Source organism: Brienomyrus brachyistius, chromosome 1 (genome assembly GCF_023856365.1).
Source record: "Brienomyrus brachyistius isolate T26 chromosome 1, BBRACH_0.4, whole genome shotgun sequence".
NCBI lineage: Eukaryota > Metazoa > Chordata > Actinopteri > Osteoglossiformes > Mormyridae > Brienomyrus > Brienomyrus brachyistius.
This window is the reverse complement of record NC_064533.1, coordinates 38,393,261-38,412,769: the sequence shown is the minus strand read 5'-3', so window position 1 is coordinate 38,412,769 and position 19,509 is coordinate 38,393,261. Positions and strand designations below refer to the sequence as shown.

General features: G+C 41.2%; 1 protein-coding gene across 1 annotated transcript in view; it reads left to right on the top strand.

Annotated features, from left to right (window-relative positions):
- LOC125748457 (neuroligin-4, X-linked-like) overlaps positions 1-19,509 on the top strand; it is a 46,233-nt gene that overhangs the window by 15,062 nt on the left and 11,662 nt on the right. The window contains exon 3 of the mRNA XM_049024627.1: positions 4,274-4,426. Within this exon, the coding sequence (XP_048880584.1) occupies positions 4,274-4,426 (153 nt within the window). The remainder of the gene's footprint in view (positions 1-4,273; positions 4,427-19,509) is intronic.

Below are 19,509 nucleotides of genomic sequence, written 5' to 3'. Positions count from 1 at the left end.
ACTGGCATCCTGTCCTGGGTGTCCCCTGCCCTACACCCTGTGACAGACTGGAATCCTGTCCTGGGTGTCCTCTGCCCTATTTGCCAGGCTTACTGTAACCCTACGCTGCCTTAGCAGCACGGATAACAGACGGAATTCAGAAATGTCACATGACCTAAATGAATATGTGTAGTTAATTGATACATTGTTGTATTATCCAGAAAGACGGAAGTGATCTTGAGGTACTCAGTTCTTTCTCAGCATAGCTCTTCCTCTGGGTTTCCCTGAATGTGTGTCTTCCAGGATTCCCACCTCTCTGTACTGGATAAGTGATCATGGATGGATGGATGGATGGATGAATGGACAAACTGGTTGTCATGATTTTAACAGCCAAAGCTAATTTTGCGAGAACAATTTTAAATTGGCTTTATGCTGTTCATACACTTTCTGACTATAATGTTAGTGGCTAAGCAATAGACTATAATCAGTCCTTGACCGCGGGGGGCATAATGCGGAGAGAACGAATCAATACTTGTTGGGGTAAACACATTTGTGCATAACCATGTTCATAGACATAAACATGACGGCTGGATTAAATGCGTTTAGCTAATCCAGTTAAAACGGCCTGAGATTGAGTTCAGCAGCCAGGGCTCAGGTAGGACCCTCCCCCTGACCTCCACCCCACAAGCCTGCACCTCATAACGATCTCAAGCACTTATTCTCGGGCCTCTTGCCCCCAAGACCTCCGTGGTGATTAATCACCTGTCACAGAGGCTTTTGCTGAGAGCGTTAATGGCCGTGTCTGGCAGCCGGCAGGACCGTGCAGCCGGGCCCGAGCAGCGTTGGTTGCCGCAGGGTGACCGCGGATGAACCTAGGCCACCCGTCACATGGGGCGGCTGTAATCTGAGCGCGGTCAGGCCTCGACAGGTTCACTATTACACGGTGTCCTGAACAGGCCATGGCAGTTAACCTCTGCCAGTACGTGCTTACTGCGTCGGGAGCAGAATAACCAAGACACACACAAGGAAGCATGCAAATTCATAAAGGGATGAAAAGATAGATAGAATAATAAATGAATAACCTTCAATCCTGTACTGGATAAGGGGTATTATGATGGATAGATAAACAAACAAAGAAACATGCTGTTGTGTCATCACATTCATTAAATATTATCATTAATGGCAATAATAATAATATATTGCCACACACCCTTGTCAAGCACCTTGGGATGACTCTGTTGTGAAGTATATCAAAATAAAGGGAATTCAATCAATTGAATTAATATTATTTTTGGTTTAAATCAAGGGTGTGCAATCTTACCCGCAAAGGGCCGGTGTGTATGTGGGTTTTTGCTGCAGCTCCATAATTAGAGGACTGATTGGCTGAAGAGTCCTCGCATCTGGATTTGAACAGCTGACCTACAGGTTACCCCATAACCGTGCATACACACCGGCCCTTTGCGGATAAGATTGGACACCCCTGGTTTAAATGAATTTGTATTTTTATTTTAATACATCAGGAAACATGCGTTCTTAATTAAATGTTATTTAAATTTTGCTTTAATATACTGTACACATATGTCCAGAGCAGTGGTTTTCAACGGGGGGGGGCACAGTCCACTATAGAGCCTCAGGGAGGACCGAGGGTGGGCCACAATTTATTTGAAAAGGATAGAAAAAATACAAAATTGCCAAATCTAGAGTTAGGTGGTAGGTTGTATTAAATTTTTACGGAATATCTTTCATTTCTCAAAATGAGATCTAGTCAGACTTCGGACATTTGCGAGGTTACGTACCAGAACCCGTGGTTACGTACCAGAACCCGTAGGAGAATTCGCAGATGTTTGGTAGAGTCCATAAAAATGCGAATATGTGCTTATTTATATAGTTTAAACCATAAACATGCTCCCAAATTTTAATTTCATTAAATTTAATTTCATTACCTTTAAAAATGTTTCATGTAAAAATAGAGTACAGTATCGCCTAACGAATATTTGTCACACTAGCACATTTACAGTATAGTATACTAATGTTACCCCTACTATTTCATAGAATACGGCATTGCCTGCCGTTTTCTTTTACATTCACAGTAAGGTAAAATGAGTAAACGAACCCTTTCAGTGTTCATAGCAAATGCGTCTCGAGATCGAAACCTGGGAAGCATCTGCCATGTACGTAAATATTAACACCTTTCAAGAAATTTATCATTTTTCTGCGTTGAATTTACGTTAACGTGTATTTACTATTACAAAATAGTGAATTATTTTATAATATTCGTGTAACCATGAGTTCCCATCACGTATTGTCGGGGCAGGGACCGGGGAAGCAGGAACAGGAGGCAAGGAATCGAGGAACACGAGGTTTAATCAAAGGGTACGACAAGTACGACACCGGAACAGGCGGCAAGCTCAAAATGGGTTTTTCGAGGATTTCGTAGATGTGCGAAAAAAATCGCGGATGCAAATAAGTTCGGTTCCAGTGAAATTTTCGCGGATCTGTGAATTCGCGAATCGCGAATGCGCTAGGGCTCACTGTGTAGGAAGATAAAAACAGTTTGTATAAATATATTGATATACTTAAATTAAATTGCATTAAAATTTCAATTTATTAATAGTACGAGTATTCCTTCCTGGTTGTAAACAGCACAACAATTGACATTACACAGAATCCCAGAATTCACAGTTAAAATTGTTCAGTTAGCGTCTCATGGAGTGGCAAGCTGGTGTCAAGGAATCATTGGTACTTCATTCATTCCGATTTACAAAATTGTAATTTGCAGTTTTAATTGTAATTTGCGATATTTGTTTTATTTTGGTGAAGGCTAATAGTTTAAAATGAGGGCATTTCAGTTATTAAGTGCATGCTTAATAGCTGCCAGACTTTTGACTTTAGAGACACTTGCCAAATAGGTTTTATATTTTGCTTTTTGTTCATAAACATTCACCTTTGAAAATCATAAACTGAGTAAAATAGAGTGTTGGTAGACATCCATCCATCCATCCATTTTCCAAACCGCTTATCCTACTGGGTTGCGGGGGGTCCGGAGCCTATCCCGGAAGCAATGGGCACGAGGCAGGGAACAACCCAGGATGGGGGGCCAGACCATCGCTGGGCAGTGTTGGTAGACATATTGGAGTGAAACCATGTCAACAGTGTGGAGTCATGTTCAGAAGAAAATACATTGTTTGGCAGTGTAACCAAATTAAGAAATGTTTTATGGCAATGTTTGTCATCACTGCAGAATGCATACAAGAGAAACAATATAATAACATGTGTAGGAGGGGGGCGCAAACAGGCTTTGCTGGACAAAACCACTGTACTTAAACCAAAAACAAGTTTGAGAACCACTGGAATATGGTCGCATTTACCAACAAAGCCTGTAGAGCTAAAAATTCCTGCTGTCTTCCAAATGACAAATTAGTAAGGGAGTCGTTCAGTGGATTAAAGACGAAATGGGGGTCTGGGAACCATAAGAGCCTGAAGGTAAACAAACAAACAAGTGCAGCCGTCACAAGAAAGATCACACAATTGTGCGAGAGGGTAAACATGCGTTTTGCTGAGCGCGCATTCCCCTCCGCATTAATTTGTTTTCCAAGTGCTCAGTGCTGCAGATCCTCTCTCATGCTAATATTCCACTCATAATGACAAGCACCACATACACGTGGACTAATCAGCAAGCTTAATAGGGGTTCCTTACAATGCCGATGATTCGAAAAATGGTCCGCAATCTACTTAATTGTGTCTCTTCCCATGAATTAACACTTGACACTGATGAATACATTCTGATAAATGTATTTTAAGGTCACGTACTTGTGAGGCTCCACCCCCCACTTCAGTTTAAAGGGGTCTTAAGACTCAATGGAAAATTAAGTTTGACTGCATAGCAGAACAAATATTTAAAAGTGGAATTCTGTACCAAATATGCACGCCCATTCAATCTGCTGCGGGTGTTATAGTGTTTAAGTAACTGCTGATAAACATTTTGATTAACAAAATATAATGCCTATATAAAGGAAGGTGTTTACTTTTTTCAGTGGATCTCCTCAGATGATAAGCATCAGATTTTGTTGGTAGCAGTCATGCGAAGTAATGCAGAATCATAGATGGGTGAGTTACACAGGGAAGCATCCACTTTCGTTTTCTTTTTTTTATGCAAATATCATCCAAGAAGAAACCAGACATCAGACAAAATTGGTGTGTAACAGGAAGATAAAGAAAACGACTGCTACCCAGATATGGCCCAGTTAAAAGAGCTGCGGAGGATTTTTCACTGATCTTCTGTTTCTATTTACAGATATACATGATGAGAATGGCCTAAAGCCCGTTATGGTCTACATTCATGGAGGATCCTACATGGAAGGCACGGGGAACATGATCGACGGAAGCATTCTGGCAAGCTACGGCAATGTTATCGTGGTCACCATAAACTACAGACTGGGTGTACTGGGTGAGCATGCTGCCTTTGGTGTACTTCAATGTGTGATCAGCTATGCTGCTGGTCACACTCTTTCAGTGATGATGGTTATTATGGTTCTGGGCGGAATTCAGCCCCTCTGCTGTGAATCATCATTCATATTTGCTCTGATTGCAGTAGCAGTGGCTGAGAACTCCTAGGGGTGCTAAGTAACATCCGCTTGCAGTCCGGCTTTCAAAATGGTGCAGCCTCTTTGGCATAAAGCCAAGCAGCTGTCAAAGTGCTAAGCAATAAAATAATTATATCTTTAATAACAGTGATTTATGATGCAGGACAGAAATGGTTCTTTTCAAAATATGACTTTAGTCTATGTTATTGGATGACTACCATAGTTACATGGGTGACAGATCACACAAAAAAATGAGAATTTTTTTATCATGTTGTGATTGAATGGGTTTGAAAAAGATATTTGTTTTTATTTATTCAAATCAAGTTGCAATGACACAGAATTCCCTTTGATAAACCAGGAAATTTAGTTTGGATACCCTACAGAATGTAAAAAACACAACTAAGTATGAAGTAATTATTATAATACAGTCATGTAAGTCTTACAACTCATATTGCAATATAGTGTGTCAGGTTTCAAAACTTTTATTGAAAAGAATATCTGGTTGTCATTTTGTAGTGACTGTTGCAATCGCCTGGCGGGCAGGAAGGCAGTGAAGCTGTGGAGTCAAGAATAGGGGTTTTATTCCTCAAAACGACAGGGCACGGTACAGTACAGCAAAATAAACAATGACAGGCCTGGGGAAACAGACTTGAACGCACACTGAAATACACAAGACAAGCCAAAATAACAGGAAACAGGTGATTACAATCGGGGCAGCACACACAGTTAATGAGGGGGTCTGGCACACACGAGGATCAAATGAGCTTGGCATGACAGAACACCCCCCCCCCCCCCCCCCCCCAAAAAAAAAAAAAAAAAAGGCGCGCACTCCAGGTGCGCCTCAGGGGAGGCGACAGACGAGAAAAGACTGGGGACACGGGACCTGGAAGACAAAAGCAAGACCATCACCGGGGACCAGGGAACGGAACGGAAACACAGAACAAGCACAGGGGCAAAAGCCAAGACAACACCTGACGGAGGACAGGGAAAGCCGACAGACAGACCAGAAAAGGTGGCGACAGAGGGAACTGAGAATGGAGGAACAAAAGGACCAGGAGTGAACGGAGGGACCACAGGGGGATGAGGAGCAGAGATAAGAGGGACACAGGGATGAGGAGCAAACACAGGTGGTACAGAGGGACAAGGAGGAAATAGAGGAGACCAGACGGGAAAGGTCGGAGGACAAAGGGGAGCCCGAGGGAGCCGCAGCGAATGACGGGCGGCAGCCGGAGGGGCCGCAAGTGACCAGGAGGCCGGAGCAGGATGGGACTTTGTAGGGGGTGAGGAGGCAGGCAGAAGGACTGATGCAGGAGGTGAGGAGGAAGAAGGAGGGTGCACCAGGAGAGGTGAAGAGGAAGGTGGAGGGGACCATGGTGCAGACAAGAAGGATGGGGAAGCTGCAGCAGGCAACGGCGTAGCCAAAGGCGGGGAAGGCGCCGTCCGACGCCGAGCTGCAGTGGGGGGGGACCCGCAGGCGACTGAGGAGTCGAGGCAGGGGAACCCAGAGGCGGTCGACGAGGCTTTGTGGGAGGAACCGCCAGCGGACGACGAATCTCTGGAGGGCGAACCCACAGGCAACAGCCAGACTGGAGGCGGAGGACCCGCATGCAGCTGCCAAGCCACAGTCGGGGAAACCGAGGGCGACCCAGGGGGCAGGGCGGGTGGTACACAACCCCTGTGAAGGTGTCCCCTGCCCTTTCGGCACACAGAAAGGCAGGGTTCAGGCCGGGATCGACCACGTTACGGCGAGGGCAGAGGAGACATGAGGGAGGTCCCCCCAGACTGTCTGGGACCTCTTCAGGGACTGGGACCAGTGCTAAGGAGACTGGAGCAGGGGCAGGGAGTCACAGGGGCAGGAGTCACGGGCGGAGGCAGAGGAACCTCGGGCGGATGTAACAGGCGCCTCGGGCGGATCAGGCACGGGCAGGACAGGCAGGATTGGCGTCTCACGGGCAGGCGCTGCCCACTTAAGAGCCCACGAGATAGCGTCCCTTACTGCACTGGCCCCTTTATGGGCAAAGTGTGCCTCCCGGAAGGGATAAGCCGCTAGAGGCAGCTGCTCTGCGGCGGCTGCTCTGCAGCGGCTGCTCTGCGGCGACAAGGTGGGCTTTTAATACCTGCGTGTGCAAGGTGGCAGTGATGTCCTGGGCAGAGAGAGAAGCGGATCTCAGGAAGATCACTGGGTCTTCTGCTGGCCTCCTCTCTTTTCGCTTCTTCCTCCGGCTGGAAGCTGGCAGTGGAGGTTGTGCCGTCTCCAAGAGGATGGACGGCAGGACAGCTGCCTCTGTGGAGTGCAGCGTGACGAGTTGGGCTCTTCGTGCCGTTACCCGCTGCATCAGCTGCCGGAGATTTTCACGTACCTCCTGCAAGGGGTATGTGTTTCCGGGTGGGGTTGCCTCACTTAGGAGGTCCCTGCTGCAGCTGGCTAAATCCCGGGTTAAGGGGTCCTCCTGGACCTCGGGCTTGTGCAGACAGTATACCACCTCCTGAAGGAGACCGAGGCGCTGGTCCTTGATCTGTGGAGGCGCTTGTTGGAGGTCTGTCATTCTGTTATGATCGCCTGGCGGGCAGGAAGGCAGCGAAGCCGTGGAGTCAGGAATATAGGTTTTATTCCTCAAAACGACAGGGCAGGGAACAGCACAATAAAAAACATGAAAGACAGACCTGGGGAAACAGACTTGAACGCAAACTGAAATACACAAGACAAGCCGAAATAACAGGAAACAGGTGATTACAATCGGGGCAGCATACGCGGTAAATAAGGGGGTGTGGCACATGCGAGGATCAGTGACAAATGCACTGAAACAGTAAATATGACAGATGACATTATTTTCATAATCAGATGTTATTACTTTTACTACTACTTTTATTGCAAGATATTCGTATATTAACTATATGTTTGTCATACTTACTGAACTACATCAATATCATATACCATATGGAAAATTAATTAAAAAAATATATTTTAATTATTAACAAAGTAAACATTTTGATAATAAATCAATAACATTGAATGACACATTTAAAATTCTTTCTCACTTTAACAGTTGGTGTGTAACAGTATAAATAATAAATAAACAGAATAATATTACGATACATTACACCATTAGAACATGTTCAAATGATTAATTTCTGTTTCAAAACCAGCAAATTTGAAATTTTGGCATTAATTATAGTTATAATTATGCAAATTAGGTGAAATGTGATTTTCTTACAAGGGCTGTAAGCAACTCTTGGGGAACTTTAACCGATAGGTAATGAAGCATGGCTTCTGACTTTGGTATGTTGTGCTTTTGGAATGGTTCTGGTTCATGCTACATGCCCCCTGGTGGTGGCCCTGTGCTCACAAACTGGAGTCTGCTGTGGGCCTAAGACAGCTGGCACCAAAGGCAAGTCCTGTAGTCAAAAAAGCAGACGGTTTTACTGGGACAGGGACCATAGTTCCTCACCTCTGAACGTGATTAGGTGTTTCAATTGTTGGCCTTTTATTTGAAAAATATCAGAATATTTCATTTTCAATACCTCAATTCATAGAAAATGTTAAACGAGCTGATTTTATTGATGTAAAGAAAGGCCAAGAAAATACAGAAAATCATCACTGAATGTTTACCAGAAGGGATTTATCCTTAGATTTTTTTTGTTTACCAAAAGATACGTTTCTATATCTCAGAAGGTTTCGTAAAGCCAGTTTACTGACTGTTACTCTAAGTATTACCTGTTTACCAAGTTTATTAACCATCTTCATGACAAACTGTGGCGAACCCATGGTAAGGGGATGTTTTTTTTTCCTTTAGCCACATTATTCAGGTCAATAGTCAACACAAGCAAACGGACACCCTGCGCTTTGGTCCATCCCCTCCAGCTCGTGGCAGACCTTCAATGCTCGGTTGACTGCCCACATCAGACTATGATTGGGACTAACAAGATAGCACTCAGGTGTAACTGCTATGGGGCAGAGGGTGACAGTCCACTGCGTTCCGTTTAATTTCGCATTTGGAGCAAACAGTGAATGCCTCAACCTTTATACAATGGACAAAAATGTATCTATAATAAGGATTTCTATCTATCTATCTATCTATCTATCTATCTATCTATCTATCTATCTATCTATCTATCTATCTATCTATCTATCTATCTATCTATCTATCTATCTATCTATCTATCTATCTATCTATCTATCTATCTATCTATCTATCTATCTATCTATCTGTTCATCTCTCCATAATGTGGTCAGTACACCAGACCTGCATGTATGTCTCAAACAGTAATGAAGTATTCTTTCAATAAACAATAGTCAAAACTTACTTAGCATGTCCACTGGACAGTTTTGGATACAATTATATTTGAAATGTGACTCCTCATGAAGACCAATAAGGTTGTATTGAATTAAGAATAGGTCATTGTGCTAAATGCCAGCATGTCAAAACAACTGCGTGTTTTGGTTTCTTTGCTTTTTAATTTTTTTTTAGCTTCCAAGTCAATTTGATAAAGCAAAGCACCGCAATGGCTAATAGCATGGCGCCATAACTGAGATGAGAAAAAAAAGCTTAGTGAGTATGTTTTAATATCTTTGATATCCGGACAAGTACTTAACTCATGAAATGTATGTGTATGCAGAAATCTTCAGTACAACAGCACAAGTAGAACAAAATCCGCAGGAAACCTGGCCTGAGAGAACTTAACCTATTATCATAAACTGTGTAGATCTCCAGAAATTATATCGCCCTCCAGAATTAACATCACATCGGAAATGACTAATTTTAACTAAAACAACTCAACAAGAAAACAGGTTGTTTTTTTTAAGTAACCCTCTTTTATTCAAATGTGTTTAAGGGTAGTTAATACCTTTGAAATATAGTGAATTGTTGTGACTCCTTGGAGCTGAGAAGCTTGGTGCCAATGCAGGCTTACTGGAGTGATTTAATGTGCTTGCTCATGCTGTCTGGTCCATGCTGCAACTCCCCTAAGCAGCTCCCAGAACTGGACCTCAGAGTTCCTTAAATATGTGGTTTCTCTTCATGCAGGACAGCATGAAAACCTTTAAATTTAAGGTTCAACATTTTATTTAACAACAGTTCAACAGTATTTAAACAATATTTCTGCAGTAGTCCTACAACTTGACAAATAATTGAATGTTCCCTACATTCAGCCATTGTCTACCAAAGGCACTTACAAATCTTATCAATTCTGGCTTTATTGTTGTTTTTCTTTAATACCATTAACACAAAATATTTACTATTGACGTTTAAAGACAGCTTCTATTATTTCACTTATTAGTGTGGCTACAACATGCTGAGATACATGGCTAATATATTAGTGGACTGATTAGAATGGTTCTCCTCACCTCAAAGCAGATATTTTATCTAGTGGTGATGTAAATGCTTTTATCAGGAAATATTCCGAAACACTCTTATCGGGCATTGAAGTGCTCAGATGCAAATGTTATGGACACGAAAAATCAAAAGGACACAGCTTTCAAGAGCTGTTGCTAAGAGATTATCTAATCATTTTAACTCCCCGACTAGGACTGCTAAATTTAAGTGAGGGACTATAGCCAAAATGAGACTATTTATAGAAGCACAAGTCACAAAATACTCAGGTGACCTATGGTTATTAAGCAAAGCAAATAATAATAATAATAAAGTACAAATACTGCAAACAAATAGTACCCTTTTTCTATGCTTTGTCCGGTGATCATATCACAGTAACGAAGTAACAACATGCAGCAGTACACCAAGTGTGAGAGACATATTGCAGTACCTTTGCTTAAGATGGTCTCGTGTCAGTTAAGTCACCCATGGAATTTTCCCTTGTTTACATTTCTTCTAATTAATTACAAAGCACAGCAGCATAACTCCACCCTTATGGCCATGGAAAATATGAATTATATTCATTTTTAAAGATGTTAGGCAAGATGCATGACCATAAAAAATTACGATTATGAGGACAGCGATAACATAGTTAGCAGCTGTATTTTCTTCTTTTGCCTTATTTTAATTTGCACAAAATTCCTATCTGCACACGGTCAGTAGGAACAGCACAGTAGGAGCAGTATTGCCTGGGTTTCCATCTAGATCAGTGGCTCATTCAAGAAGAGCAGCATTGTGTTTATGACGCTCCATGATAAACTGAAGAATGAAAGTCAGATATGAAGGAAGCTGATTTCAATTAACCTTTATCAGAGACCTGGCCTGTGTGAGGTGACTTTTGCTCCATGAGTGAAGGTCACATTTTGTCTGGCTGCTTGTTGTTGGATGTTTAATTTATCAGTGAGCTCAATGCACGAAGCTCACCCTACAGCCTGTTATGTGACTATGGGGCTTTTGTTCATGTCTGTCTCTGCAACGGGGGCTGTAACTTCTTCTCTATATTCTCATCAAGGTTTTGAGTAAATGAAATGAAAACGAATGAAACGATATGCATACCATGGTCCTTTGTGGGAATAAAGGGAATGAAGCTGCCCTACTAGGACACATGCTAAGGATATCCATCCATCCATCCATCTATCCATCCAGCCATCCATCCATCCATCTTCCAGCCACTTATCATGGTGAAGGTTGCAAAGAAAACTAATAGTTTGAATGTTTTTTCCCCTTTAATAACAAGGCTAAAACACATTTTATGGTTAATTACATTAATTTGAAAACATGAAACTAACAGGTTTTCTCTAATTGGCAAATTATTTCTAACTTAATAAGTTCCAAACACCTCTCAACTTAGCACTAAGTCAATTATTATGGTGTTAATAGTAATTTATGTGCATTTGTTAGTCTGCTGACTGATTCTGGGGTAAATAAATAACACCAAGAGAATCCAATAGGAACTATGTCTAAGTGTGTAAGCAAGAGCAGAATATTCGGTAGTCCTGGGAATGAGGACAATTGTTATAGACTGTATCAATGAGGACAATGAGGACAATTTTTATAGACTGTATCAATGAGGACAATGAGGACAATTTTTATAGACTGTATCAATGAGGACAATGAGGACAATTGTTATAGACTGTATCAATGAGGACAATTGTTATAGACTGTATCAATGAGGACAATTGTTATAGACTGTATCAATGAGGACAATTGTTATAGACTGTAACAATGAGAACAATGAGGACAATTGTTATAGACTGTACTGTATCAATGAGGACAATAAGCCAGCGAGCGTCAGTGTTAGGATGAGGTTGGTTTTGTGTTTAATAAGAACTGACCTTGTGCTTTTCGACTAAACTCCGTGATGGTATCCACAAATAGCAGGATATCCTGCCTTACTGAAAGGCCTTGGAATACAAGGAATCTCCTCCATGCTAAGAGAGAGAGTACCTGACTCTTGGAGAAGACTCTGGAATCCCGGCATGCCGCCTCTTATACGCTGTCGCGGAGAGCGTTATGTAACCACATTAATGTCAGTAGGTCAAGGCACAGTGAGGAACGTGCAGCTGACATGCTTTTCAGGGTTTTATGGCTTAAATCCTAGAAGGGATAATATATCTGAATAACCTTAAAAAAAATTGATTTCAATATTTATGTATACATTCAAGTATATACATGTACATATTGTGTATATGCGCATATACATTACTTTTTCACACATAAGTTAAGTCACTTCCAGATAGCATTAACACCCAATATTTTGACACATTTGTTTCCCTGTTGCTGTACGTGTCATACATCAGTTTCAAATCTTTGCCATGACATTGCTCGGCTGTTTTATATTGACACTTGAGGAAATTCTAGCTCAACATAACGATATAGAAATCTGACATGTCACCAATACAATGTCAATATTTAGAGCAAAAAAAAAATCAAGGACTGATGATATTTTTGTCACATGGATGTCAATGCAGAATAATACCATGTTAACAGAAATCTTTACTGGAAGGGTTGGATTATCGGCTTATAAAGATGGCTGACCCTGGATGGGGCGCTATATTAGATATTTCTTAGCTTCTTTGAGACTTATTATTAAGCATAGACAAGAGAATAAATTTTAAAAAAACTTAATTAGCATTCAAATTCTAATATGAACCTCCTTGGGTGGATTCAAGTGTCCTTGACAGGATGAGTGAAACTGCAGCCGTCTACATCTCCTGCTGTGACTAACTTGGGTTTCTAATGATGAACTTGGGTTTCTAACTATGAATTCATTACTGAGGAGACAGTTTGAAGAGTGTCCATTTGTGGCAGACAGAGGCCTTTTACCGAGACGTGCTTGGTGGTCATTCTTCGCCTCTGAAGATATAACAGAGCCTTTATTTTGGAGGAGTATGAAAAAAGGAGGTGGGAGGAAGCACTGGGTAGGGGGACCATCTGCTGAAGGAAAAGTGTCAAACGCAATGGATCACATGTGCATCTTAAAGAGCAAGGTCAGTGCAGAGCCCACAGGATTTCTGATCAGGAAAGAATGTCATCCATCAGTGTGCTCACCCAATGGGCCATGAGACGGAGCAAAGAGGGGAAAACTGGGTTGCGCTTGTATGGTTGGTGATGTTTTAATGGAAACCATAATGGACGGAGCAGTCCCATGTGAAGTTCGCAAATCCTTTAAAAAACCCTCCTATGTTGTAAAAATTTTGTGCTTCCAACCTATAATTCTGTATAAAAACACAAACAATTATGATATTATAATAAACAGGGACAAAAGACCACAAAAGATTGTGACAGTAGTATGTGAAAAATAATTCATTGACACAAAGTGAAGAGCAGTATGGTAGAGTAAAGTGATAAATATGCTATGCGTGTCTACGTGACTGTTTACCAGCGAAGCTCATGCTGGTCCTCTCTGAGAGTCTTCTATGTCAGGCTGCTCTCTCACACACAAATGGGCTTCGTGTTCTATTACAGCATTCTCTTGTGGGCTTTGCTTATGAAGTCCAAAAACATAATAAAAATCCCACGTTCTGTGTTCCTCTACTTGCTGTCTGATCACTACCTTTTAATAACTATCCTGCATTCAGTATCAAAGATGATCCGTGAGGAATTATCACTCAATAAATTAAAGGAATAAAACTATGTTATAGCAGGAACTCCAGAATAAAAAGACAGACACCTCATAAAATGACTTTGTCTCCTGTGTGTAAAGGGTATATAGAGTATCAGAGTGAGCCAGATGCAGGTTTTCAGACAAGTCGCCTGTCTTCATCTTTAACTTAAATCCTGTTCTTTCCTTCCAAGAACGTCTGTCCGAGGCAGAGACTCTACAGTAACATCCCTATGTATTAAAGCTGGTGATGGGCATTTTTATTTTGTTATTTAAAGCCATTTCAAACACACACACACACACACACACACACACACATATATATATATATATATATATATATATATATATATGTATGTATGTATGTATATATATATTGAACAGGAATACATTGAAATAACTGAATGCACCCTTTTCCTTAACTAATTTAATGAAAGTAAGTTATGTGTTCATTGTAACATTTCAAAATTAGTATTTTAGTATTTTTAGCAGAGCTAAATATTGTTCTTTCCTATTGGGGGAAGATGTGGTAATTGCTAGTCAGTCGCTGGGAAAGTGCTTAATAGTCTGTTCATTCTTTGGTAGTGATTTGCTTAAGGTTGGTTGGACATTTCAATGTTCTTCTGCCGACTCATTCAGTAAGTAGCGTGTATGTGCAGATTTTTAAATCACTCAGCTGTGCAGAAGCTGAATTCAAGTGAACTGAATAAACTTAACTTAACTTTAAAAAGTCATTGGAAAACTATAAATAGATATGTCAGTCAGTGAATGCCCCCCCTCCCCCTATGTCTCTGTCTGTCTGTGTCTATCTCTCTCTCTCGTTCTCTCAATTCAGTCCCCTTAGAGCGGTGCTATAATTTTCTGCAGAATTGACCGCTTGGGAAGACATGCTTTTAATCACTGGCTAAAACTCATAAGCCTGCTCTGGAGCAGGTGAAGATAGACGGTCTTTTTCTGCAGTTATAAATACCTCTAGGGGGCATTTTAGAAAAATGGATAACAACTCATTCAACTGACTTTGATGGAGTAACTTTACCTTAGGAGCCTGCGAGGTCATGTGACTAATATGACTCATTGGAGCCCAGCAGAAGGGAAACTCATGAAAGTCCATTACTTATAATTTGTAGGCTTACTGATATATGTTTTGTCTTCATATGTATTTTTTCATTATGAAGCTTAACACTAAAGTGATTGAACCTCTCATTTCCACCAGTGTAACGAAGCCGTAACACGACCCTGTCATTTAAATTAATGTATCCAATTGTCTCATCAATGCATAACAATCAAATTGTATCCAGACTGCACTCTCAGCAAAGGCAGATCTACTGAAAGCAGTCACTTCCATCCTATACTGTAGGTCTGGGCTGTCATTGCATATAGGCAAGTGTGAGTTCTGATGTTCTGAGCTGCTATCTGGTATTTCTGAAAAATAAGCAAAAGCAGGTCTTGGTGTCTATGGGAAGGAATGACGGACATGACTTAACAGGTATTGGATTGAGTCATTAAATCTGAACAGGACATCCTTGTGTTGCATTTCTGCTTCCCTACAGAGAAGTGGATGTGAATTTCCGAAGTAACTTAACATGGGAAACCTTCCGGCTAATTTAAAGCTTTTATTGACTGTATCTTAAGGAACAGAAGCAACCTATTTCCTGAGGAAAATAAAAGCAAGTTCCTTTCTCAGTGGAAAGATTTCTCACATCTTTTAAGGATAGCAGAGCTACCTTGACAGGCATTTTAAAACAGTTTGCAGCTAGCCATGCTTGGTCTTATAAACAAAAAAAGTTAAACATGTACTGTAGAGTTAAACTTGTGTAGATGTGTTGTTTTGCTGGTATGTGCTCTCCCACAGTAGGCTGTCAAATGTGATGGGAAATAAATGCCAGAGGGAAAGCTAACTTGGAGACAACCTCAGTGCAAGCTGGAGTTAAATACATGGGGAGAGAGCAGAAAATGTAGGGTTTCTGTATATGTGTGGATATGTACAGGCCGGGCTTTAGATGTCGTGGGGTACACAAGGATGCCACCCCCCCAGGGATTTACGAAACCTATGAAAATAAACCTTCCCCCCCCTTCACCACCCCCCCTGCTGTAAATTGGTTTGCGCAGGTTCACTCACATGAAGGTAAATATACCAGCTATATTATGGGAACTGCAACTGCATTGTTATTGTGAGTCGCTCCCCACCCCTACCTGGGAAATGTTATGATGGGGACCCCCCCGCAGACATTTGATATCTCGACCACTGTGTATAACAGACAAAATAAGACTTTAGGTGCTATACCGAACAACCCTAGTGCAAACCATATTCCATTGCCCCAACCCTTAAAATGGACATAAAACGAAAACAGCTCCTCGTGGGTAGACATTCAGATCAATTTGTCTGTATATTCCCTTTTCAATCAGCCACAGACTACAGACTCAATGATCCTCCATTATTTCCAAGAATGAGAAAACGCCTGATATGTTTTAACCTTGGATTCACGTTCCTGCTAAGATCCTTCTCTTATTCACGCTGTGAATCACTTAGCACTTTGCACTCTAGCCAAGCCCTGGTCTGAGAAGTCATTTGAAGCCCAGAAGCGACCACCAGGGTGGCAACGGCTAAATTACTGACTTTTTTTAACCTGTTTTCTGTAATTCGCTGAGGCTGGAGGCAAGGTCTTTAATGGTGCAATATGAAAACAAATGATTTGCATTATTCATTAATTAAAATAAAAGAAGCAAACAAGGTTAAAGTATTTTGTGTTGCATAACAGTGCCTGGATGCTACATAGATTAGCAACACTGCATATATTATTATTATTTCAGAGGTAATTAATAAATAACTTTGTTGGGCTCTCAGGCAGCCGTCAGATATTTATACAAAACAACAGAAAACAGTTTTTGTTTCTGTCTTTTGCATCCTGGGGCAACTTTTAATTTGGCAATATATTATGCACTGTAAAAACTGAATCGTTACAATTTCTATTTTTAGCAGAAATAATGTCATGGAATACGGAAGCAGAGAACGCTTCCCCCCTTGCTTCATGCTGCCATCTGAGTGTGACTAATCACTTGGGTGTCATTTGCCTATGATTTATAAAACACAGAAATTGTTATGTGTTTCTTTCAGTATCTGCGTGCCAATGTGCAATGCCTGAAATGTGCAATGCTAAGTTTTCACCTTGAAAATCAAACTGTAGTTTCATTGAAAATTCATCGTTATGTACATTTGCAGTAATATGCATGATAAAATAACTCTGACAGAGAATAGGGTGAACTGTTCTTTATGTCGCTGCCAATATTTTGTAGTCTTGTAACATAACATGTGCATGACAACTTCTCAGTTTCTTGATATCCTGCACTACCAATGATGATGCAAAAGATCCCACCTCTGCACATTAGCCAAAAGGTAATTAGCAATTTTGTCAAATGAACCAGACATCAGAGGTTTATATTTATGGAGTACTATACCGCCATCATCCCCATTCATGCCCGCTTAGGCCGTTTCAAGTTACTTCCCTCTGTTCCACTGGCTTATGAGTGCCCAGTGAAAGGAGGCGTTTGACCTACAGCCGGGGGTTTGCACGTCTCTACATGGAACCGCAAACGGCTGTCCAACTGTCTCCTGTGCACTCGCATGACGAACCGGATCCGCCAGGAGTAAGAGCCGCAGGCCACATTCTTCATCATCCACCTAAATCTGAGCAGCTCTGTCAGGTTCTAGGACATACCTAGTACTTCCCAATGGCAAATACTGCGACTATTTAAATAGCTACACTGTCCCTCATGCACACTACAGGTATTTATGTTTATTAATAGGTATTGTTACGTTTACTGTTCAATGCCTAATGTCACATCTCTTCATTCTTATGTCCCCTTTATACCTATGTCCTTTTTACATATGTTTCCTTCACAGTCTGAAGCTGAGTACAATTGATTACTAATTAGTGATTGTGTATGTGGCAAATAAAATTTTGACACACACACACACACACACACACACACATAGGGTTTACCTATCATTATGGGGCCCGCTCATTCACTTCTATGGGAAAAATTCTAACGCAAACTATGACAACCTTAACCTCTACCCTGCCCTAACCATAACCATAAGTAACTAAGGAAAATACAAGAGTTTTTGCATTTTTAGTTTTTCATAGCAGTCACTGACTTTTATAAAATTGAGTTTTCCCTTATGGGGACCAGGAAACCACAAGGGAAAAAAAACGGATATTTATCAGCTTATGTGGACATTGTGTCCCCATAAGGATAGGTATACCCGCTCACACACACACACACACACACACACATAGAAAAGCAAAATTAAAGGTCAATACACTGCAATACTGTATGTTTCCCTGCAAAGTGTATTAGTGATTACACATCAGTGGGCCATGCATACACTACCAGTCAAAAGCTTTTGCACACAATAAGATTTTCTACATTTGCATGTAAAACACTTCATATTGATTAAAAAGACGCTCAATATTCTTTGCTAATAAATAAATTTACAGTATGTTCACCATTTGAGTACCTTTGTTAGCAAGAAAATGTCATATCTTTGATTTGTCATAGTGACCTCCTTTAGGAGTTACAACAGCAGAGAACATTGGAGGCATTCTTTCTACAAGGGGCATTACATACTGCTCTGTTTCATGGGATGAAGAAATTAACTAGTGCATGTCATCAGCACACAAGCAGTTAATAGGATGTCAGATATGCACTGTTACATACTCTTTCCCTATTATAAAGGAAATTCGACTTACATTCTCATTTTTAGTTGTTCACTCAAATTTTTATATAATAGAATAAAAAAATCTGCAGCTTATGAAAAAAGTGGAAAAAATGTGTGGTGTACAAAGACTTCTGACTGGTAGCGCAAATACAGATACAGATACAGGAAAATTTTACAGAGGTATAATGTATGTGCTTTAAGAGTTCCGCACACAGAATAACAGTGATTCGAGATGCGATATATGGACAAACGTATTGGGAAACCTGGCCATTACAATTGCAGGAATATTTAAGACATCCCATTCTAAATCCATAGGCATCAATATGGAGTTGGTCCCGCCTTTGCAGCCACAGTATACCAGCTGCCACTCTTCTGGGATGGTTTCCACAAGAATTCGGAGTGTCTGTGGGCATTCTTTCCCATTCTTCACGGAAGAGTGTTTGTGAGGTCAGGCAATGATGTTGGATGTGAAGACCTGAGTCTCAATCTCTGTTCTAGCTCATCTCAAAGGTATTTGATGGAGTTGAGGTCAGGGCCAGTCAGGTTTTTCCACACCAAGCTCACCTAGCCTTGTTTTTATGGATCTTGCTTTGTGCAGTGGGGCACAGTTATGGTGGAACAGAGAAGAACCTTCCCCAAACTGTCTTGATATGCTGAAGCCCATACCACAGACTTGTCCATCAGACTGCCAAACAGCAAAGCATGGTTTGTCATTCCACAGAAAAGTTTCCACTGCTCCAGAGCCCAGTGGCGCCGTGCTTTACACCACTCCATTCGACACTTGGCATTGCGCTTGGTAATGTGAGGCTTGCATGCAGCTGCTCAGCCATGGAAGCTCGCTCCTTGAAGCTGCTGGCACACAGTTCTTGTTCTGGGGTTAATGCCAGAGGAAGTTTGGAACTCTGCAGTTATTGAGTCAACAGAGCGTTGGTGACTTTTATGCATTATGTGCCTCAGCACTTGGCGATCCCGCTCTGTTACTTTTCATGCACTGCCATTTCGTGGCCGAGTTTCTCTTGCTCCTAAACACTTGCACTTTTCAATAATATCACTTACAGTTGATCGATCTAACAGGGAAGGACTTTCGCAAACTGACTTATTGGAAAGGTAGCATCCTATGACAATACCATCCTTAAATTCACTGAGCTCTTCAGAACAACCTATTCTTTCACAAAAGTTTGTAAACCTGACTGCATGACTAGGTGCTTGATTTTACACACCTTTGACAATTGGTTTGAAAGGAAATTAATCAAA